The 21,722-nt window shown below is 37.9% G+C and overlaps 1 protein-coding gene across 3 annotated transcripts; it reads right to left on the bottom strand.

Moving 5' to 3' along the window:
- Positions 1-102: 102 nt before the first annotated feature.
- LOC107695274 (collagen alpha-1(II) chain-like) lies at positions 103-20,320 on the bottom strand. Of its 3 annotated transcripts, none has more exons than XM_016495107.1 (54): positions 19,997-20,320; positions 17,624-17,833; positions 16,138-16,157; positions 15,973-16,005; positions 15,839-15,871; positions 15,601-15,654; positions 15,313-15,414; positions 15,142-15,219; positions 14,261-14,305; positions 14,032-14,085; positions 13,796-13,849; positions 13,644-13,697; positions 13,441-13,494; positions 13,303-13,356; positions 12,521-12,565; positions 12,357-12,410; positions 12,202-12,246; positions 11,835-11,888; positions 11,621-11,719; positions 11,470-11,514; positions 11,243-11,341; positions 11,036-11,089; positions 10,816-10,923; positions 10,675-10,728; positions 10,492-10,590; positions 10,294-10,347; positions 9,306-9,404; positions 9,137-9,190; positions 8,654-8,707; positions 8,492-8,545; positions 8,259-8,312; positions 8,100-8,144; positions 7,901-7,999; positions 7,152-7,259; positions 6,982-7,035; positions 6,837-6,890; positions 6,678-6,731; positions 6,466-6,519; positions 5,760-5,867; positions 5,455-5,508; positions 5,302-5,355; positions 5,018-5,179; positions 4,788-4,895; positions 4,339-4,446; positions 4,111-4,164; positions 3,608-3,715; positions 3,219-3,272; positions 2,746-2,853; positions 2,592-2,645; positions 2,373-2,480; positions 1,976-2,264; positions 1,642-1,829; positions 985-1,227; positions 103-253 (listed from the first exon to the last, which is right to left on the bottom strand). In XM_016495107.1, exons 1-54 carry the CDS (start codon positions 20,088-20,090, stop codon positions 107-109), a joined length of 4,479 nt encoding a protein of 1,492 aa, XP_016350593.1. In that variant the 5' UTR covers positions 20,091-20,320; the 3' UTR covers positions 103-106. The 3 variants fall into 3 exon arrangements, with proteins under 3 accessions (XP_016350593.1, XP_016350594.1, XP_016350595.1); XM_016495108.1 differs by having other exon boundaries at positions 16,138-16,154; XM_016495109.1 differs by having other exon boundaries at positions 17,624-17,737.
- Between the last annotated feature and the right edge of the window lie 1,402 nt (positions 20,321-21,722).

Raw genomic sequence — 21,722 nt, 5'->3', positions numbered from 1 at the left:
CCATATTTCGTTATTTGGAGAGTGTATTGCATCCTCACAGTTATTGCTCATCATTGGTATTTTTCCGTGTCTTATTTCATAATCCACATATGTTTTATTTACTTTTTTACAAGAAGCAGACTGCACCAATGTCCACTCCAAACTCCTGATCTGCTCCTCCGATGTCCATGGGAGCAATGTCCACGATGGGCAGCCTGGATGTCTTCTGAGTTTTGTACTCAATCACAGTCTTGGCCCACTGACCTGTGTGCTTCTGTAAGACAGCAAAAAAGCCATGTAAGAGGATAAATATATAAAAAATTAATATAAATAAAATAAAAATAAGTTAATATGTAAAATTGTATTATTTTATTTGGGGTCAGTAAGATTTTTAATGTTTTTAAAAGAAGTCTCTTATTGCTCACTAAGGCTGCAGTTATTTGATAAAATATTGGGAAATATTATAACAATATAAAATAACAGTTTTCTATTTTAATATATATTTTACAATGTAATTTATTCCTGTGATGGCAAAGCTACATTTTCAGCAGTCATAAGTGTCATAAGTCTTAAGTGTCACATGATCCTTCAGAACTCATTCTAATATGCTGATTTTGGTGCTCAAGAAGCATTTTATTATCAAAGTTGAAATCAGTTGTGCTGTTAAATTTTTTGTGGAAACCATAATTATTTTTTTTAGGATTTGATTGATAAATAGGAAGTTCAAAAGAACAGCATTTATAAAAAAAGAAAAGAAATGTATTGTAAAATTATGAATGTCTTTACTGTCACTTTTGATCACTTTGATGTATCCTTGCTGAATAAAAGTATTCATTTATTTTAAAAAATCATACCGACCCCAAACTTTTGAATGGTAGTGTATATACTTGTAATTTATTTTATTAAAATTTAATAAAAATGTAATTATTTTTATTCATTTTCAAATAATTAATTTTATAACTATAGCCAGTATGTTCGAAAATTATATTTTATTGTGTGACTCACCTTGCAGCCATCCTCAAGTACTCCATATGTAAAGCGGCTGTTGCCCTCTGCTCTGATCTCCACATCATTGGAGCCCTGCAGCAGAATGGCCTTCTTCAGGTTGCCTGTGGCTTGGTCCATGTAAGCAACGCTGTTCTTGCAGTGGTAAGTGATGGTCTGAGTGGCCTCAGTAGACAGCAGTCTAAGGAAGTTCAGCTGGATGCTGGTAGTACTAGGAGTCTGGCTGCTATCAGCATAGCTGAACTGTTCGAGAAAGAGAAAATGTCTTTTAATACCTTTTTTAAAATATGGTCATTAATATCACTGAAAGAAAAGAGAGCTGATTAATTGTAACACTAGGTAGTGACACAGGGGGAAGGAGAGAGTATTTCAGCACAGCTCCTTGTCTCTGCTGGTTTATGATTGAACGTTACAGAGACTTTCAGTACCATGGACCAACAGAAATTCAGAACTGTGAACAGCTCCCCAAACCAGCTGTGGGAATTTGCAGGCACTCAGGCCAACAATAGAACAGCTGTTCATAATCAATTCCAGATGTGCCTTTTGTGGTACTGTAAACTTTTAAACACCCTTTTTATAATTTGTTTTGAGGTGTGTTTGTAGTCACTTTACTAAAATTTAAAGTGTACATCTCCAAAATCTAAGGATTATACTCACGTGGAATCCACCGTTCATGCTCTCTCCAAACCACACGTGCTTCTGTGCCTTGCTCTTGCTGCTCCACCAGTTCTTGCGTGGGATTTTGGGAGTGCTGGGCTTCACACAGGTCTCTCCGGTCTCCATGCTGCAGAAAACTTTGATGGCATCAGCACTGCTACCAAGGTTAGGATCCACCCAGTAGTCACCTGTGGATAGGGACCAAACATGTTCAGGTGAGTGAGTATCATACACACAAGTGCACTTGACTGTTTTTTGAGCATGTGAATGTGACACCTTCTAACATTTTCTAACATTAGATTGTCTCTGAATCACTTTTTTTTCCATTTCTTACCGCTCTTCCATTCAGGATGGCAGAGTTTCAGGTCTCTGCAGGACCGTGCAGGGTTCTTGCGGGAGCCATCTGGGCTGCGGATGACCTCGATCTGGCTGTTGATTGACTTCATTGTTGCGTCCACCTCCACATCATGTTGTCTAAGAGAGCTGGAGGCCTCGTCGGCACGCATGTAACGCAGAGGATCGGGTCCCTTCTCAGGCTGAGACAACCCAGCGAAGGCAGACATGTCAATGCCAGGGCCAGGGGGACCAGGAGGACCAGGGGGTCCAGGGTTACCAGGTGGACCCTAATGAGAGCAGATAGGAAGACAAAATGAATCAGACATCTTCTTTTCATCTGATGTCAGTGAATATTTTAGGTTTTATGTGCATGTTTTAGAGTAAGATGCACTCACAATTGGGCCAGACTCTCCAGAGCGTCCACGAGGTCCAGATGGTCCAATGGGTCCAGGCTGACCATTAGTACCGTCCTTACCAGCTGGTCCAACAGGTCCTGCAAGTCCCTATTGCAAGTAATATGGGTTAAACAGACCATTAGTAATCCATCTGAGCATTAAATGAAGTTTCTAAATTGTTCTGTTGTCTCAGTTTAACTAGTTGAGAGCCACACTCACTTTAGCACCACTTGGTCCAGAAGGTCCAGCAGTACCCTGGTCTCCAGGAGAGCCCTTTTTTGAGGAGACACAACAGAAATGTAAGCATATTTAATATCTCTACTTTACCACTGCAACTTGTTTATAAAAACTAATTCTTGTAAAAGAGACTCACAGGAGGTCCAGGCAGACCCTGCAGACCGGTGAATCCTCTGTGTCCCTTCTGACCTCTTTCTCCAGCTTCTCCTGCTTCACCCTTATCACCACGAGGTCCTTGGGGTCCCTGATGCAGAGAAATGGAAAAGCTCCATCAACATGTTAGCAACTATAAAGTGATATACAGTAAAGCCACAAAAATGACCTGATGTGACTTAATCCATATTTTTTATTTAAAAATATTATTTAAAAAATAAACCTGTCTATTTAGATGTTACCAAATCATTCACACTTTTTGCATTATAACTATATGGAGTTTAGGTGTAAGAAACTCTTCTGAAGTCGTCTGGTCAATTTACTGGATTTTCTTCATACTCATATAGTGTATGTGTGATATACACATGTTGATACTGGCTATTTCAAGATTTTTAAAGCCTGATGTGTATTTTCAGTGTTCTGTTTTGTTCCACGCACTTCATAAAATGTACTTACAACCATGCCTCTAGCTCCAGCGAGTCCAGGGGGTCCAGCAGGTCCTTGTGGGCCCTTTAGAAAGGAGAGAAGATGGTACATAAATAATAAATAAAAATACTTCATATAAGTGCTGAACATTGCTACATCTCTTTAGCTCTGGCATTTTGATCTTCATAAGGATGGTCTTGCTTATTATCTTTCAGGTTAATTTTTTTGGGGAGAAATGTTAGTGTTAGATCTGGTCTTAATGGTGTAACACAAATTACACTACTTGTTGATTGTAATTATGCCATCAAAGCAGACGTATTCATATATATACTGAATATGTTGAAGTCATGCTTTCTTGTATGCAGAAGATATAATCTGTATATTGTTGAAAATGAGATTTCAGAAGTTGATGTACTCACATTCTCTCCTCTGTCTCCTTGTTTGCCAATTGGACCAATGGGACCAGGGGCACCAGGTGCACCAGGAGCTCCAGGAGCACCAATCGGGCCAGTGTTACCACGCTCACCCTAGAAAAGCACAAGTAAAACACATTCTATATTATAGCTGGTTGGAAATTCATCTGTGCATTGACTAACCAACATTTTAGTCCAAAAGTCATTTTGAAATTCATCATTTTTTTTCAGTAAAATGATGTTAATAATATAATTTAGAAATGAAAAAAGATTCATTAAATTAGAAAAATAAAAAAATTACTAAAACACAAAAGTAATATCAAAACAGTAATACAAACAAGTAATTTCACTAAAGGTCTCAGAAGTTTGGACCCCAGTGTATGTGACAATAGTGATATATTGTTTACTTGTATGGAATTAAAATTACGTGTTCAAGCTGGACTGCTTTGTGATTTATAAATATCAGAGGACAACAAAAGGATATTATATGAGTTTGTTTGTTCCTTCACCTTCACACCAGGAGCACCATCTCTACCAGGTGGACCATCAGATCCAGGATTACCCTGAGGACAAACAGAATTGATCTGGTCTTGATATGGTCTTATAATACAAAATGTTCAGTAAAGTGTTCACTGACTTCACTTTAGATGTATCTCTGTGTTAGTCAGATTATTGCAGTGTAGTTTTGCCTTGTTTGGCACTGATTTTATCATGTTATGCATGTATGTGTTCTTTACCTCACGTCCAGTCTCTCCAGCAGGTCCAGTTAATCCAGGAGGTCCAACAGGGCCAGGAGGTCCACGGTCACCAGCAGAGCCAGAAGCTCCCTGTTTACCAGGCTCGCCCTGTGGTACAAATCATTTTCAGTTAGTGTCAGATTAGGGGCACTGCATCAGTATCAGATTTTCTGGGCAAAATATATTCTTGCGTAATAATACAAAATGAATTTTAAGAAAAAATTATTTAGATATTAATAGATATTTATATATTTATTTAGATATTAATAGATATTTATTATTTAGATATAAAATAATTTGTAATATTAATACTTAATATTAATTACTTTCTTGATCTTATAAATAAAACCCACAAATCTATTCATTTTAACTTGAATTTAAACTGTGTTTGAATGAAGATGAGAGGTTTTCATATCGAAATTATGTTGCTCATGGGTTTGTTTACTTACAGAGGGTCCTGCAAGTCCTGGGAAACCTCTTTCACCACGCTGACCAGGCAAACCAACAATACCACGCTGACCAGAAAGACCAGAAGGGCCGGCAGGACCATCAGGACCCTACACAGGAAATATTGAGAGAAGAAATGTTAAGAATACAGTAAAGAAACAATGAACCTGTACAGAATACACCTGCACCTTCGATGCTAAAATAAGTATGTATGAATGAATCTGAGCCTTACAGGAGGACCATCCTCTCCAGCCTCTCCCTTCTCTCCAGGAGCACCAAGTGGTCCACGCAGTCCAGCATCTCCTGGTCTGCCTGAGAGACCGGCATCACCACGAACTCCCTTAGGACCATCTTTACCAGCAGGACCTGCAGGGCCAGCAGTACCAGGATTACCCTGTGAAAGAATAATAAAAAAAATAAATTGGATTAGGATAAATTTAGGATAATACAGTCAATCAGTTTAAGTGAACTATGGAGGAACCACAGAGATCTGTCTGTGATATTGAGGAGCTTTACATTGGGGCCAGGTGATCCGACTCTTCCTGCAGCACCTGGGAAACCAGTGGCACCCTACAACAGAGAAATATATTGTTATTAAGAAACAATTTAACTCATAAGTAATAATTGAAAATTATTACTTATGACTAATTGACTTATTAAGTAACTCACAGGAGCTCCTTGGGCTCCACGTGCTCCCTTAAGTCCTGTAACACCAGTTGGGCCCTGAAATCAAGCAGTGAACACCGATGAGCCAAATATAATCATTTAATCTGTGAAGAAACAGCACAAAGTTGATGCTTTATGCTAAACTCTTAATTTATGTAGAAAATCACAAAGATTTTAAAGATGTCATGTGCCAGTAACCAAAACCAAGTTGCTTTCTAAAAAACTGCCTCTTTTAACCGCATATCAGTGTAAAACTGATTCACAAAATGCCTCAAAGTATCAATAGATAGTGAGGCAGAAACACTCACCACTGGGCCGGGTGCTCCTGATGGTCCTTGGGGTCCAAGGGATCCAGCCTCACCTTTCTGTCCTGCTTCACCATGCTCTCCCTTAATTCCAGGCTGGCCATCAGCACCCTAAAGAGTGACATTGACAAAAGGTTGTTATCAGATTGATCTTACTTATGACTAAATGCTTTAATTTCCAGTTTAATACAAACGACACTCCCTAATCGATCATTGTAGCCTCATTTTACATTGTAGCCATAGAGAATTGTACATTTTTAAGTGTAACTATAGAGTACTGTGTTATTTAGCGTGTCTATTGGGTATCCAATATATGTGAAAATGATGACATTAACTGACACAATGTTTTGCTTATCATTTTATTGATGCTCTTTAAAATGACAAAATCCTGAGATATTTCTCTTACGAGAATATTCCATTTTAAAAATTAATACATAATGTATAATGGTGTTAGTGCCCATAATTGTATTGTAGAATACCTTTACATTCAAAATATTATTAATTGGTTGTTTTTTATTGCTTTTTTTAAGTTCAGTTTAATCTTCTGTCTACAGAGTTGCTAAGCCATTATAGCAGTGTTGCCTTATTAGAAGTCATTTTCATTTTGGAGTAAAAACTGTAATGGAAAAGATCTTTTATGATTAATGACAGTCTATGATATTAGCTCTGCAGTAAAATGGAGGCTTTTTGTAACTGTGTTTGTACTTACAGGAGGTCCAGCAAAGCCAGCAGGTCCGGGTGCACCAATCTCACCACGATCACCCTAACAGGATGATAAAAGGATGATAATGAATAAGAAGAAACCTAAAGATAACCTTTGACAAAACCACAAACTCCATTCTTTCTTCCATTTGCTGTCTAGTTGTAATAAATTACACTAATAATCACATTAAAACAAAAACAAACAAATATGTTGCTTACAGGGGCACCACGAGCACCAGGAGCACCAATTGAGCCAATGGGACCAGTTTCACCCTGTGAGAAAAGACAAAGTGTCATTAAACAAGAATTAAACAACCTGCTCACTAATTTTAGCATGCAACCATTGGTGGAAGACCACAGTAAGGATGAGACATTCACCTTAGCGCCATTGGGACCAGAAGGACCAGGTGGACCAATTGGACCAGTTAAACCCTGGTAAAAAAGATGACAGAAACATCATTACTTATGACAAGCAAGAAAAAAGCAAGCAATTTCTTACATCTGTTGTCTTTATAGCACTTACTCTTCCACCATCTTTGCCAGAAGCACCTTCAGGTCCTTTCTCTCCGGTGTCACCCTAGTAAAATTAGACATTAAGTCAAAGTCATTCAGTAGGTTAATACATATGTATTATGACATTAGGTTGATGTAATCACTGAGAAGAGGGATAGTACCATTTTTAAAGACACTTACTCTGTCACCTTTAGCTCCAGGGATTCCAACAGCTCCTCTCTCACCAGGCATGCCCTGCAGGCCAGAAGTGCCCTGAGCTCCTGGAGCGCCAGCCGGTCCAATTGCACCCTATTGGAAATCAAACAGAGATGTAAAGGGGGAGTCTGAGAGATGGCACAGTCAGTGAGATTTTTTTTAAAGTAGGCTAATTAATACTTTTATTCAGTGAGATGCATTAAATTGATCAAAAGTAAAGGTAAAGACATTTATATTGTTACAAAATATCTATTTCAAATAAATGCTTTCTGTTCATCAAAAAAACCTTATCACAGTTGCCACAAAAATATTAAGCAGCACAACTGTTCATCATGGATAATAATAAGAAATGAGCACCAAGTCAGCATATTAGAATGATTTCTGAAGGATCGTGTGACAGTGAAGACTGAAGTAATGGCTGCTATAAATTCAGCTTTGTCAACAAAGGAAAAAAAAATACGTCAAAGTACATTAAAATAGAAAACAGTTATTTTAAATTGTAATATTTCGCTATATTGCTGTTTTTACTGTACTTTTGATCAAATAAACGCAGATTTGGTGAGCATAGGAGACTTCTTTCAAAAACATTTTTTTTAAATCTTACCAACCACAAACTTTTGAACAAGAAGTTATTCAATAATTTGACGAGTTTTTTAATTTAAAGAGCTTAAGAATGAACAGATTTGATGGAACAGTAGAGCACAATCTCACATCAGATGTGATGTGGTTCTCACCTTAGGTCCATCAGTTCCGGGAGTTCCTGGAAGTCCTCTTGGTCCCTGGAGACCCTGAGAGCCAGCGCTTCCTCTCTCACCAGGGAAACCACGTTCACCCTAAGAGAAGCACAGAGAAGAGTTATTTTTGTGTAATGACACATTACTACTGATTTCCAGTAGTAATTTGGAGTCTTGTTAATTAAAGATATGAACTCACTCTTGGTCCAGTGGGACCAGCAGCACCACCCTCTCCAGAAACACCCTATAAAGAGAAAGAATAAGAGAGAAATTCAGCATAATACTTAGTCACTAATAACATCACAACAACCAACAACAAAAATGGAAAATTGTAATAAATATCTTAAGTGATGCTCACCTGGTCACCAGGTTTACCAGGCTCTCCAGGGGATCCAGTAGGTCCTGGAAGACCCTGTGTAGAAACAGAGTAATTCTTAGAAAAACCCTTATACCCATGAAACTGTGATTATTATTACATATAAATAATTATACTTTGAGTCCTGACTCCTTGTTTGGCTTCAGTAATTTAAAAAGAGTGCAGTTTTCTCTTTCAGAATTGAATAATATATTTGGATATTAATATGAATGTACCTGGAAGCCAGATGGACCAGGCTGACCCTGCTCTCCTCTCTCACCAGCTACACCCTAAAAGCACATTGAAATCACAATTTAGTCTCCAAGGAAGTGTTTCAGACCATGGTCTGAAAGAATTGAGATCATAAGACATTGTGAGTAATGTGATGTAATACTCACAGCAGGGCCAGGTGGACCAGCAGCTCCAGTCTCTCCATCTTTACCAGACAAACCCTAATAGAAGAAAAAATAAAGAGAGAAAGAATGAGAAAAATGCATTTCTACATTTTCTTGGTGCATGTCTGTACAAAAACTCTGCTAGGTGCTGGTATATGATTGCTAAGGTTTTCTGAATGGTTTCAAGCACACTGTGTGGTTGCTAGGGTGTCCTGAATGGTTGCTAGGTCAAAAGAGCCCAACCCAAGTGTGTGTGATATTCCAGTTATGATTTGGGTTCCTTCTTGTACGTCTGTAAATCTATAGGACTTCATCAGCTGTAAACCAGATTAATATTAGGTATAATAGTGATGTATGGTGTATGCTTATGAATAATTGTTTCTTATCAGTTACTGTATTTCATAGGAGTTAGTCTGGAGATCTGGTATCTTCTGACATATAAGGCCAAGTAATCTGGATATGCATGTCTATTGAACCATGACTTACTCTAAGACCAGGGCGCCCAACAAGTCCTTTCTCTCCAGATTTTCCAGGTTCACCCTGTGAGAGAGAGATATGATCCAATGACGTACAACACATACACTTCCCAAACATTTTTATGGACCTAAACATGAACACCAGTAGCTGAAATGCAGAAACACTCCAATGGTCTCACATTGGCTCCCTTAGGTCCAGGGAATCCCATCACTCCAGGCTGACCACGAGCTCCCAGAGGCCCAGGAGGACCAGGGCGTCCATCTTCACCAGGGGCACCCTATAATGAATAAAATATGTTCAGGACTGAACTGAAATTAGAAATTTCCCAATGGATATTGAGTCTATGTATACCGTTCAAAGGTTTGGGGTTGGAAGGATTTTTTTGTTTTTGAAAGAAGTCTCTTATGTTCACCAAGGCTGCATTATTTGAGCAAAAATACAGTAAAAACAGTAATTTTCACGGTGCTGCTACTGTGAGGGAACGAGGAGACGAAGGAGTGAGGATACGTAGGAGCATTTACAACGAAGAAAGTATTTATCCAAAGGAACAGAGGAACACACACGTAGAAGGGGAATTTACTTTTTAGACAGGACGCAGGACTCAGGAAAACACAGGGCTTAAATAGGGAACTAAACGGGACACAGCTGGAATCAAATAAGGGCATAATCAAACATGATTAACACAAGGGAGAAACTAGGTCATGGAGCATGTGGGGGAGGAAAACAAACACAAAACAGTCCATTAACAGTAATATTATGAATTATTGTTAAAACTTATTTCTATTTTAATATATTTTAAAATGTAATTTATTCTTGTGATGGTATAGCTGAAATATCAGCAGCAATTAATCCAGTCTTCAGTGTCACCATGATCCATCAGAAATAATTTTATGCTAATTTGGTGCTCAAGAAACATTTATTTATTATAATACTTTTTCAGGATCCAGCATTTATTTGAAACAGAAATCTATTTTAAAATTAAAATGGTCTTTATTGATATTGATCAATTTAATGCATCCTTGCTGGATGAAAATATTAATTTCTTTCTTTCAAAAAAAAATTTTTTAACCCCAAACTTTTGACCAGTAGTGTATATCTGTTTGCAGGCTGTAACTCTTTACTGTTACAGGAAAAATTAAAGTGCTTTAAATTATATAGATACTCACAGATGGTCCAACTTTTCCTTGAGGTCCAGCATCACCAGGGCGTCCAGTGAGACCCTGTTAGAAGAGGAAACAGATGAATGGTCAACAATCATAAAAGCTGATTTTAGATTGTAATGTCTGTTATCTAAGGTATGATGATCTAAATTGCCCTGAATAATCAGTTTTCAGGTAAATCCCAGAAATACCACAATCACTTACTCTGGCTCCAGGAAGACCGGGCTCTCCTGTGCGACCAGGATCTCCAGTTGTTCCTTTCGGGCCAGTCAAACCTGGAACACCACGATCACCAGGTGCACCCTATCATAGTACAGAGCATTTGAGTACAGAGGAAATACATGGGTTGATTAGATGAGTAACCAACTATGAGTCTAAATCACCAACCTTTGCTCCAGCTAGACCATCCTGACCAGGGAATCCACGGTTACCTGGAGCTCCCTAGTAAATAACAACACATATAGGCTTATTAGTGTGGTTCTTTATCATTCAGTTAATCAGTAAAACTAATTAAGATAAGAAACACACTCTTTCTCCAGGAGGTCCATTTGGTCCGGCAGAACCAGGCTCTCCTCTTGGTCCTCTCTTGCCTTCCTCTCCAGATGGCCCAGGGGCACCCTGAGGTCCTGCAACACCCTGTGTAATTAGGAAAAATATATGACTGATTAGTTTGCTATAATATTTAATATGATTGTAACTGATACAATCTAAATGACGACTGATGATAGGTATAATGTTGGTTACTTACACGCTCTCCCTTGGGTCCAGCCTCGCCTTTAAATCCTGGGATACCAGGGTCTCCCTGTATAAACACAAGAGTGTTTTCAATTAGTACAATGGCGAACCTCAAATGGCAGAATAATCAGTAACCTGTGCAATCCGGATCATCCATATGAAATTACTAATAGATGTCTGGGAAACACTGAGAGCTTTTTAATTGGACATGATTACGTACAGATTGTCCTTTAGGCCCAAGTGGTCCAGTAGCTCCCTGAGGTCCTGGCGGGCCACGGGGTCCTGGGAAACCAGGTGCACCAGCGATGCCAGGACCACCCTGCAAAAGAGAAAAATGTTCACAATAGATTCACTGCAACAGTGTGACCAGTGTTAAGACTAAACATTATTTTAAAATATACAGAGAAATGAGTGAAAGAGCACAATAAATTATATGGATATACTCACAGCAGATCCTTTGGCACCAGGAATACCATCAGTACCAGGGTTACCCTGCATAACGTGAACATTTAATTTCAAAATACTGCATATATTGTTTACACTGATAAAGAAAATCAAATCATATTTTGCTTGTCACATTATCTGTAATATTACTCACAGATGCACCGGCGGGTCCAGGTGATCCAGGTGTACCGGCCTCTCCACGGGGTCCTTGTGCACCCTCAGGTCCACGAGCTCCAGTGGGACCAGCTTCACCCTGCAGGAGTGAACATCATATATCATTACCAAGGATCTGTGCAAATTAAAAATGCTTAAATTTGAGAATGGGTTAAGAATTCGCAATGAAGTGCTATAGATGACTGATATTTTACCTTAGCACCAGGGGATCCTGGGAAACCTGGAGCACCAGCAGGACCAACAGGGCCCTGAGGACAGAAACATCAACAAATTATCAAAGAGGTGTGCTTACTTCCTTCTAACTACATTTTCAAAATATTTTTAGTAAATATTGAGTGAAATTATTGGCTATCATTAAGTTTGATTATATATATATATATATATATATATATATATACATTATATCGACAATCGTCCACCTTGATATCTCTATTAGTTATCATTAGCAATAGCATTAATGAAGTTAAACTTTAAAAACAGAATGGAGACCATGATTTTAAGTGTATATAGACTTCTAGTATGTGAGAACCTGCAGTTGAAGAAGTGAGGAAATGCACTTACAGGAGGACCAGCAGGACCAGGCAGACCATCATTACCACGGGCACCCTGTGGACAGACATATGTAGACCATTACAGTCTGAAGCCACCTTCAGCTGCAGAAATTTTTATCATATATTGTATTGTTAATTAGGCCAGTTATCCGAGTGTTCACTTACAGCAGCACCAGGAGGCCCAGGACGACCTCTCTCACCGGGCAGACCACGTGGACCCTGATAGACAAAAAAAAAAAACAGGATGGAGAGTGTTAGATGCACTATGTCAGTGTCAGAAAACTACAGCTAAATTAATCATCAGGCCATTTCTGACTCTAGATACTGACCATTGGTCCAGGAGCACCGTTCTCACCATTAGCACCAGCTTCACCCTGGAAGAAGAGAGACGAGACTGATTACACCTTACAGTTGTATGTTAGGTCAAATCAATTTGCTCAGAACATAATTAAAATGAATTAGCACATTTAGCATTTGGTAGGCTTATATATTTCACTATATATTGCTCAAAGTTCTGGTATCTTTATATGAGTCTTTATAGTTTAAAATATGTTTATTTGTAGAAATTAAATAATTAAATTAACTTAAAATTAAATTAAATTATTTAATCATATATATTGTTCCAAGGCAGATTTGCAAACAATAATTCTTTACAACTACATAAACATTTGATAAATGTCTGTTATAATTCTGATGCCCTGTGAAATCTGTGTGCATTTTATTCTTACGTGCTTTTTGTCAAATATGAGTATAGACAGTGTCATGATGACTTTTGCGTAGTTTATCTGTTACAGTTGGGTGTTAATGAGCAGGTAGTGAATCTCCATTTCTCAAAGGTTTTTATAGGCGTACTTTTATTTTAAAACATCTTTATAGTTTAAAATATCTCTGGAAATTAAATAAAATTAAATTATTCAATAATATATATTGTTCAAAAGCAGATTTGCAAACAATAATGCCTTAAAATTACATAAATTTGATATGTTAGAATTCTGATGCCCTGTGAAACTTTTTTGTCAGATATGATTATAGACAGTGTATTAGGATGAATTTTACATAGTTTATCTGTCAGAGTTGAGTGTTTTGGCTGACTGTTTTTATGTTGCTCTACCTTAGCACCTGCAGCACCAGCCTCTCCTTTAGCTCCATCCAGACCTGGGTGTCCCTACAAACACATTCAAAGGTTAAATGCATGTATTTATACAGAAGTAAACATACAGAAAAACAATTAATTCTAGATGAAGCTCACTCTGTGTCCTTTGATGCCAGGTAGGCCAGGGGTTCCGGGGAATCCACGGGCTCCCTGTCATATATATAAATAAGAAACATATTTAGTGATTATGTTCCATCTTTGTAAAAATGTGATTATATTAAATTGTATGACTATTATCAGAATACAAACAAGTGACTAAAACGATTGCATCCTGGTCTTTGTTTGTGTACGTTGTTTACCTGAGGCCCTGGGGGTCCACGCTCACCAGCCTTACCAGGTTTGCCAGCCTCACCCTGGAAAAAGAGTGCGCAGAGACATTTAAGTTTGTATCTGTCAAGCATTCAACATTTGGACAAGGTTGAATATCAATCCAGTGGCAAAAACTACTCACATCACTTCCAGGTTTTCCAGGGGGCCCAGGTGGGCCACGGGGTCCAAGGGGACCCTATAGTAAAACAATTGTTATAAATTGATTAAACTGCATTGTGTTCTAGTAAAGGAGTCTGCAAAGCCATGCCATTCTCCGTGTGCATCTGAATGCGTCATCTGTGTGGGCCATGTAATATGTGAGTATATAAAATGGCATACTGTATGTGTGTGCATGTAGGCAAAATTTGGGACACTCACAGCAGGGCCGGGTTCACCAGCCTCTCCAGGGTTGCCTTGGAAACCTTGTGGGCCCTGGAATGGAAACAAATGACAGTGTGGGCTTAAGAGTTGGTGTTGGTGTGTGCTAACATATTAATCATATCTGTCTCGTCAATGGTAGCTTCTGTTGAGAATATAATCAGCATTATGTTGTATTTTTCTGGAAATATGACATGATTATGAATATGAATGATGTGTGTTTACTTACAGGTGCTCCAGAGGGGCCGGGAGGACCACGGGGACCCATTGGACCCTGTAGAAACAGATAAAGTTGAAATGCAGCATGGCAACTTTGAAAAAAAACAAAAAAAAACAGCATGACTATGTTGTGTTTTCCAATCATTTAAGATTAATTATGTTTCAATGTGTGTGATTTATTTTTAGTAACCACATTTATTTTGGATATATGTTTATATTGTATGTTACAAGCTTTGAATCTGTCAAGCACTGTAACGTTCTGAGAACAGGTGGCATTTGAAAATGCTATTGTGACTAAATAAGTCATTAGTGGGCACTAAGGATTAAAAACAGGTAACAGCATTTGACTCTCCTGATATCATTCTTTATGTTGCAGAGTACAAAAATGTATTTAAATTGAAAAAAAAAATGGCTTACAGTCAGAGTTCTTCAAGTACGATTATAATGCAGCACCTTAAATATAGCACAATGCTCAAATATTGAAACTTCAGGTGACTTTTATTCATTTGTGCATGTTGTTTTTGTATGAAATGCTTTGGCAATATGACTGAAAAAATTGACATGCAGAGTAAAAATTTAAAATTAAAATTCCATCTTGAAATTAAATATCATTCCAGAGCATTCCGCAAGGGGGCAGACCTTACAAACTTTTCATATAAGTTTATGAATTATAGAACTATATACTATGATAACTATTCATATTTGTATTATTCTGACAGATCCATATTAGCCAAAATGAGTACTTATAAAATATTGACTTATATGTGACGTGAGATTCTTTCAAAATGGGTTGCAGTTTAAACCAGAAAAAAAAAAGTATTTCATACAATTTCAAAAGTTATTTAATATACATATAGATATGTTTGTGTTTGTGAACACAGTTTTTCTCACCATTGGTCCCTGCATCACACCCATCTGAGCACCTCCTGCCTTCTCATCAAAACCACCAGCCATCTGAGCAGCAAAGTTCTGCACACACACATTGAAAAACAAACTTACAGTAACCCCGTAAAAGGGCAGACAAAAATTTAGAGAGTAGATGAAATGAGAGGAGAAACATACTCCTCCAAGTCCAGGGGGACCATTAGGTCCTGGTGGTCCAGGGGGTCCTGGGTTTCCAGGTGTACCAGGCTCACCATCTCTCCCTCTTGGTCCGGGACCTCCCTAAGGGGTGGGAGTCAAAAAAACAAAAAACAGAGCATAATTGGAAAAGAACAGCGATTAACTAAAGCCTTTTCACATGACAGCATCCTGCAGAGTGTGTCCACTGCCCCCTTAATGTAACCGGATAACTGCTAATAAGGTCTGACATTACTTTACCAAACAAGTTTGAGAAAAAAAGTTACTTACCTTCTCACCCTTAGGTCCTCTCTCGCCACGTGCTCCCTGCTCTCCTGAGGGTCCCTGAAATCACAAAAAGAAAAGTTAAAAAACAAAAAAGTCAACAAGTAACGTTGTAGGTCTCTGAAATGAAAAGGACAACAGTACATTCAAATAAACGTTCTGGAGAGCCCCCTAGTGGAGAAGTGCAATGATGTGTGACAAATTATTCAGAAACCAACTAACAAAGTGTTATGATTCATCTCACCATTGGGCCAGCAGGTCCTCTTGGTCCTACAACCTACAGAAACAAACAAATAAATATTATTTTCCAACTCCAGTTTTTAACATTTGGTCAAATCAGTCCAAAACACAAAGATCTTTACTGGTGAAATGACTTACATCTGCAATATCGCCTGGTTCTCCTTTCTGTCCCTGTGTAGAGTAAGAAAGAACATATTTAAGACTTAATATACAATTTACATAGGTAATTCTATTCAGTATTCAATCTAAACCTTAAGAATATGATGCATTTCTTAAATAAAGATAAAAAAGTCAAGGTCTCACCTTTGCACCAAGTGACCCTGCTGAATCATGTCACAGGATGAAGAAGATAAAGATTGATAGTTAGACACAGGAGGAAGTAGTTTTGCATGTATTCAATCAATCAGCAAATATTCAAACACATACAAAAACAACCAATGTTGTAGAATAACAGTCTGTCTGGAGTTGTAACATCTGAATCATACATTCATAACAATACTGCTGGCTCATCATAAAATACTAGAGGTCACCAAAGGGTCAGGAAAAAAAACGGCTGCGAATGAAGCAATCAGCTAATACTGACTCATAATGAGGACGGTAAACTAGTCAGACACTCAGTGTTACTGTAAGAACTAATGAACAGCTACTCCCTGCTGAAACTACATAGCTGAAAAGACCAACTCAGCGGCACCCGACTAGGCCGTGTACCAAAACAGCATCATTCTCTTCCCAATCTGCTTTGGTTAAATTGTTAAAAGCATAATATGAAGGTGCAAGCTCATGATCAGTTTAAAACATGATAAAATGTTTATCATCTTTAAATTAGAAGCAATATTAGGCTATATGCTGCTCAGCAAATTAGAATAAAATATTTAGTGAAAACTCATTCTGTATCAGTGCATGAGCTGATTACAGTGAGCTAGAGTATATTAAAATCAAAACGTTTCATCATATTTTGTTAACTATGTTCATCTTATTATTGTGTGTATCTATCTGTGCAGCAGCAACACACACAATTTTTAAAATGAACAATATCAGCTGTCAAGGTTCACTGAACATGAAGTAAATGAAAAAAGTTGAAAGAACACTTCTAAATTTTTTGTTAATTAGGTTGTTTGAATGAGGTTGTGCCATGACCTCCCATTCAAAGACTAATTTTCTTGTTTTTCCAGCTTTTTCCAAAATAAAGCAGTCTAAGGCCAAGGTGAGTCCACTTTCAAGAAATCTATTGTCTTTTTGTGTTAAAAACAGAATATCAATCTATTTGAACTATGTGTGTCCCTCAGTGAAAGCATAAAATAAAATAAAATAAAATAAAATAAAATAAAATGCTGCAATAATTATTTTAATTAAAAAAGTAAAATGAAATATTTTGAGACTAAAGTATAAATTAGCTCAAAACATGACCAATACAATCATACATTTCCTTTTTTGAAGAAGTGACCAAATATCTTGTCTAAAAATAATGGATTTCACAGCAAACTAGTGTCAAGATTGTGTTCTTTCTATAAGAAAAAAACTACTATCAAAGTAAAATGTAAAGTGGACACATTTTAGCCATAACAGGCTTTAACTGAAAAACATAATTTGCACTATAATGCAAACGTAAAACTTAAAAGTGTTGCTTTCTTCCCTTTAATTGTTTGCTTTGAGTTCTGAATGCAATCACATGACCAACTAGTGTAGTCTAGTGGTATGTGGCACTGTTGCCATAGTTACAGAACTCAAAGCAGATAGCTAGCAGGACAGGTATGATAAGCAAAGAGAGGTGTATGAGCAGAGAGCGGACCGATAGGTTCGTCGGAGTCAGCTGGGCAGATGGGACAGCACTCTCCAGGTGGAATGATGGGATTGGCACAGTCTCTCAGGTCCTCACAGATGACCTCATCACATAGCACTGCCCCTGCATCACACACACAGATGCGGCATGCTTCTGGTTTCCATACTGCACGGTCTGCATACTGCTGGCCATCTTGGATGCAGCCCCCAAAGTCTTCCTCTGCAGCCACCAGAAGGGGCCAACAGAAAGGAGTGCATGGGGGTAAGAGACAGCTGAGCGACATAAAAATATACTTATATAGCTTGTACAGATCTCCTAATAATTTTGAAATATTTTAGAATATATATATATATATATATATATATATATATATGCATATATAAATTTTGTTTATATATGCATAAACAAAATTGTAATTTCTGTCCACCTGGTAGCTGGCATCTGGTTACATTTTCATTATACATTCACCACAACACTGGCTATTAATATTTGCAGGGTGCATATCTGACACCCTGGCGTAAAATGTAGGCTCCTGTAGTCTGCGTATTTGTAACTGAACCCCAAATCTACTAAACTAGCCATGAATGGGGCTTTCTCAAACACAGACTGGGCTGCATTGACAGCCTGGTGCCTTATGCAAACACACCCCTCTCAAAAGCTCCATCTGGATCTAATGGTCTCACTTACCACCAGGGCAAATACATCCTCATGGGTCGGAAAGGACAGCCCTTATACACACAGAACCCCTTGAAATGTTTGCTTTTCAAATATTCATATGAAAGTGTAATTTGACTTTAACTTTCAGCCCTAGTGCACATGAATGCTGCAATTATAGCTGTTTAAATCTGAACTGTAAATATGGAAAATCCACTTTTCTGGGATGCAAATATAGGCCGGCCTAAGCAAGCATTCTGTGTAATTAACATTTCCTTGTTTACTGAGGAGTGAGAAATTTAAGAAGCACAGTGAGAACACAATGAGATCATCAACCTGGTCATTATTCTTCTATCCCTTCATAGTTTACCAAATATCACAGATGACACTCTTCCAAGATGCTTGTGCCTCTTTGAGGTTGCCAGTCTGATGTTTTGCCGTTTCAAACAACATTCCACAGACCCCCTCCCTATCCACCCACCAAACCTAGTTCCCTAAATCTCCTTCTAATCGAAGTAAAATCCCCTGAACTAAACCCGAAATATTTGTTGCTTTCCAAACCATTTGCACGTGTACTAATGGTGCACCGTTTGATCCCTTGGAGGAACCTTTGCTCCCAATCTTGAGTGAAACAGTGCTCACACTACCACTAGTGGATGTATTGATGGCCTATATATGGAGTTCAGTCATTTTAATGCTGAAACGGTTACACATAAGCCTTTTCTTTACATTGTAGAAATAAAATAAAAAAAACTTGAGGCATCCATTTGTTGTTCCTCGGTTTGCCACACTGGCTTAAGTTCCTCTGAGAACTCTAAAGATGGTCAATATTTTCTCCAGGTATGTCATTATAAAGAAAATTAACACTTTAAATAGCCTACATAATGAAAATTGCCTAGAAACTTTGAAGCAAGTTTGCGTTAAAAACTAAAATAAATAAATAAGAAATAATACATCTAATAATTCAATGACTTTTATGGAGCTTGTTTTTTTCCTGTCAGTAATTTTGTGGTCTCGCACGACTACTAGCACAATTAGCCATCAGTTAACTGTTTTAAAAACATTAAATGTATTTTAAAGTGATAAGTAATGAGAGAAACATACGTTTTGTCACTGTACCGTAATGATACTGATCCTTTCCAACTGAAAGTGCTCGAACGGTGTATTGTTGCTATAGTAACCTCCTCACGAGAAAGTTACAGAGCATCAGTTTTGCGCACTGATTAACCTGCATTCTAACTTTTGTGGTTGCTGAACCTTTGTTTAGAAACGTTAATGCAAATTGAATCCGTAGATAGCCTACTTTAGGCGTTTTGTTCTTTAACATTTAGCTAACTTTGAAATAATATACACAAGAGTCTGCGCGTGTTAACCTGTCGCGCAACCTCCGCATCTGTCATTCTGTCAGCACTGCGCGTGACCGAAGAGCGAAACCCAGAATGTTCACATCAATGGAGCTGGATACAGCAGCTTTTGCGCTTTAACGCGTCGCGTCGCTTGTTTGCATTGTAGACTGCAATCAAACGTTGGATAACTGCAGACTTAGACTTAAAATACAAGCATGCGGTCTTATATTTTAAAAATTAGCCAAGACATTCCACAGTCCAGAGGTGAAACGCGCAAACCAAACTGATCCATTCCAAACTTTCCTCTCATGTCACCATGGCAACACCGTACAATTTTTTAGCAGAATACTTTGAATTTCAATGTGGAAAAACTCCAACTTACGGTCATCTTCTTGTTGGCATCTTACAAGGGATAGCAAAACGCAATGCGTTGCTACAAATAGCAGGAGAGTCCGTGAATCCACTAATCTGAACATGTCTAAAGGTTAGACATGCAGGTCCTCAGGGGTGAAAGTCGCCGAAGAACCGGCGGAGCGGCAGCTCTGTGCTCGCGGGGAGTGTGAACGTGGATGTGGGTGTATTTGGGAGGATCCGACGCCAGGCACACACAGACAGAGCCCACCGCGTCAGTCAGAGCTCCGCGGTGTTATGTCCACTGGCGCATTTATGAATCTTAGTATATCCCAAAAAATGAGTCCAACCCCGACCCCCATGAGCGCTGAAATACGAACCATATCAGCCCCCCACCCCACACTATTGGGAAAGAAGAGGGGGAAAAAACTCCGCCACTCCTCTGTCTCAAGAACAATTCCATCCAAACCCATCCACCCCTCCCCTCATTGCCCTTTCCTGGCAAATGGTGGCCTTTCTCGCTGTGCTTTTGTATGAAAGTGCATCAGAATGGCCTTTGCTCAGAAAAGAGACTTGGAGAACCAAAATACATTCATTGTTTCAAAGATTTGGACCCACTAGGTTGCACATGGCCATTAAAAACTCAAGATAATGTCATGAAGTATCAAAATACTGTGAGTATGAGAAGCATGGGTGGTCATACATAAGGTGTCAGACCTGATGCATCAGATATATCTGCAGTTTGCATTTTCAATAATACTTCAACATTTTTGCAAGGGGTTATGAATTCCAAAAACCATGTTACTGGTGCTATAGTGAACATCTTGATTATGGATGTCCCACAAATCACTGTGAATAAGATAAGAAACATCATACAGCATGTTGTCTTATTGATTCAACAATGTCACAATTCCAACTTACTAAACTTGTATTAACCTTTATCAACTAACAAACGACAAACCTCCAATACTTGGCACAACCTGACTAAATTTAAACATTATTTCTCCATTAGAGCGCCAGCTGCTTCAGAGTTATTGTTATTACAGTCCAAATAAATGTCCTGTTCAGCCAAAGCAGTAACATAACAGCAGCTCTTTGTTTCACAAGCAGTTTTGTTATTGTTAAAAGTAAAACTAAGTCTACAATAAAACCAAACCTAAAGCTAAAACTATTAACAATCACTTTCATTAATTCACATTAGAAATGATGCCAATGGCAACTAACTGAAATAAGCTTTTCAGTTGAGGTAATCAAATTGTTAAAACTGCAACAAATTATAATAATAAAGTTCACAAGAAATATAAAATATAACAAAAAAAATCAAGTAAGTAAAAGTTACAAAATTAAACAAAAATGAAAATGAAAACTGAAAATATAACAATAAATGATTATTTAAAATGTTAATAAATACTACAATAACATACAAAAATAACACTGTTCATGTGTATTTTTTTCTCAAATGTTTCACAGCTGTTGAAGAAAAACTGATGTTTTGAATATATAACTGTAATGTGGCCTGCTTATAAATGGCGACTTATTTTGTTACTAAAACTAGCAAAAAATCTCCATCATAGTATTTTTGTTCGTGTCTTCCCCAGTTTTGTAAAGTTTATTTCCTTTATGTAACTGTTCCACAATTCAATCACAATAAAATATCTACCATCATCTATCTCACTGTGGGAACAGAGGAGGAGAGAAAATTTGTAATGCTCAAGGGATTAAAAGATCAAACTGCAAAAAGCGAGTGAAAGCATAAA

Source organism: Sinocyclocheilus anshuiensis, unplaced genomic scaffold, assembly GCF_001515605.1.
Source record: "Sinocyclocheilus anshuiensis isolate Anshui unplaced genomic scaffold, SAMN03320099.WGS_v1.1 scaffold122, whole genome shotgun sequence".
Lineage (NCBI taxonomy): Eukaryota > Metazoa > Chordata > Actinopteri > Cypriniformes > Cyprinidae > Sinocyclocheilus > Sinocyclocheilus anshuiensis.
Note: the sequence above shows the minus strand (reverse complement) of the source record. Positions and strands in the feature narration are given on the sequence as shown.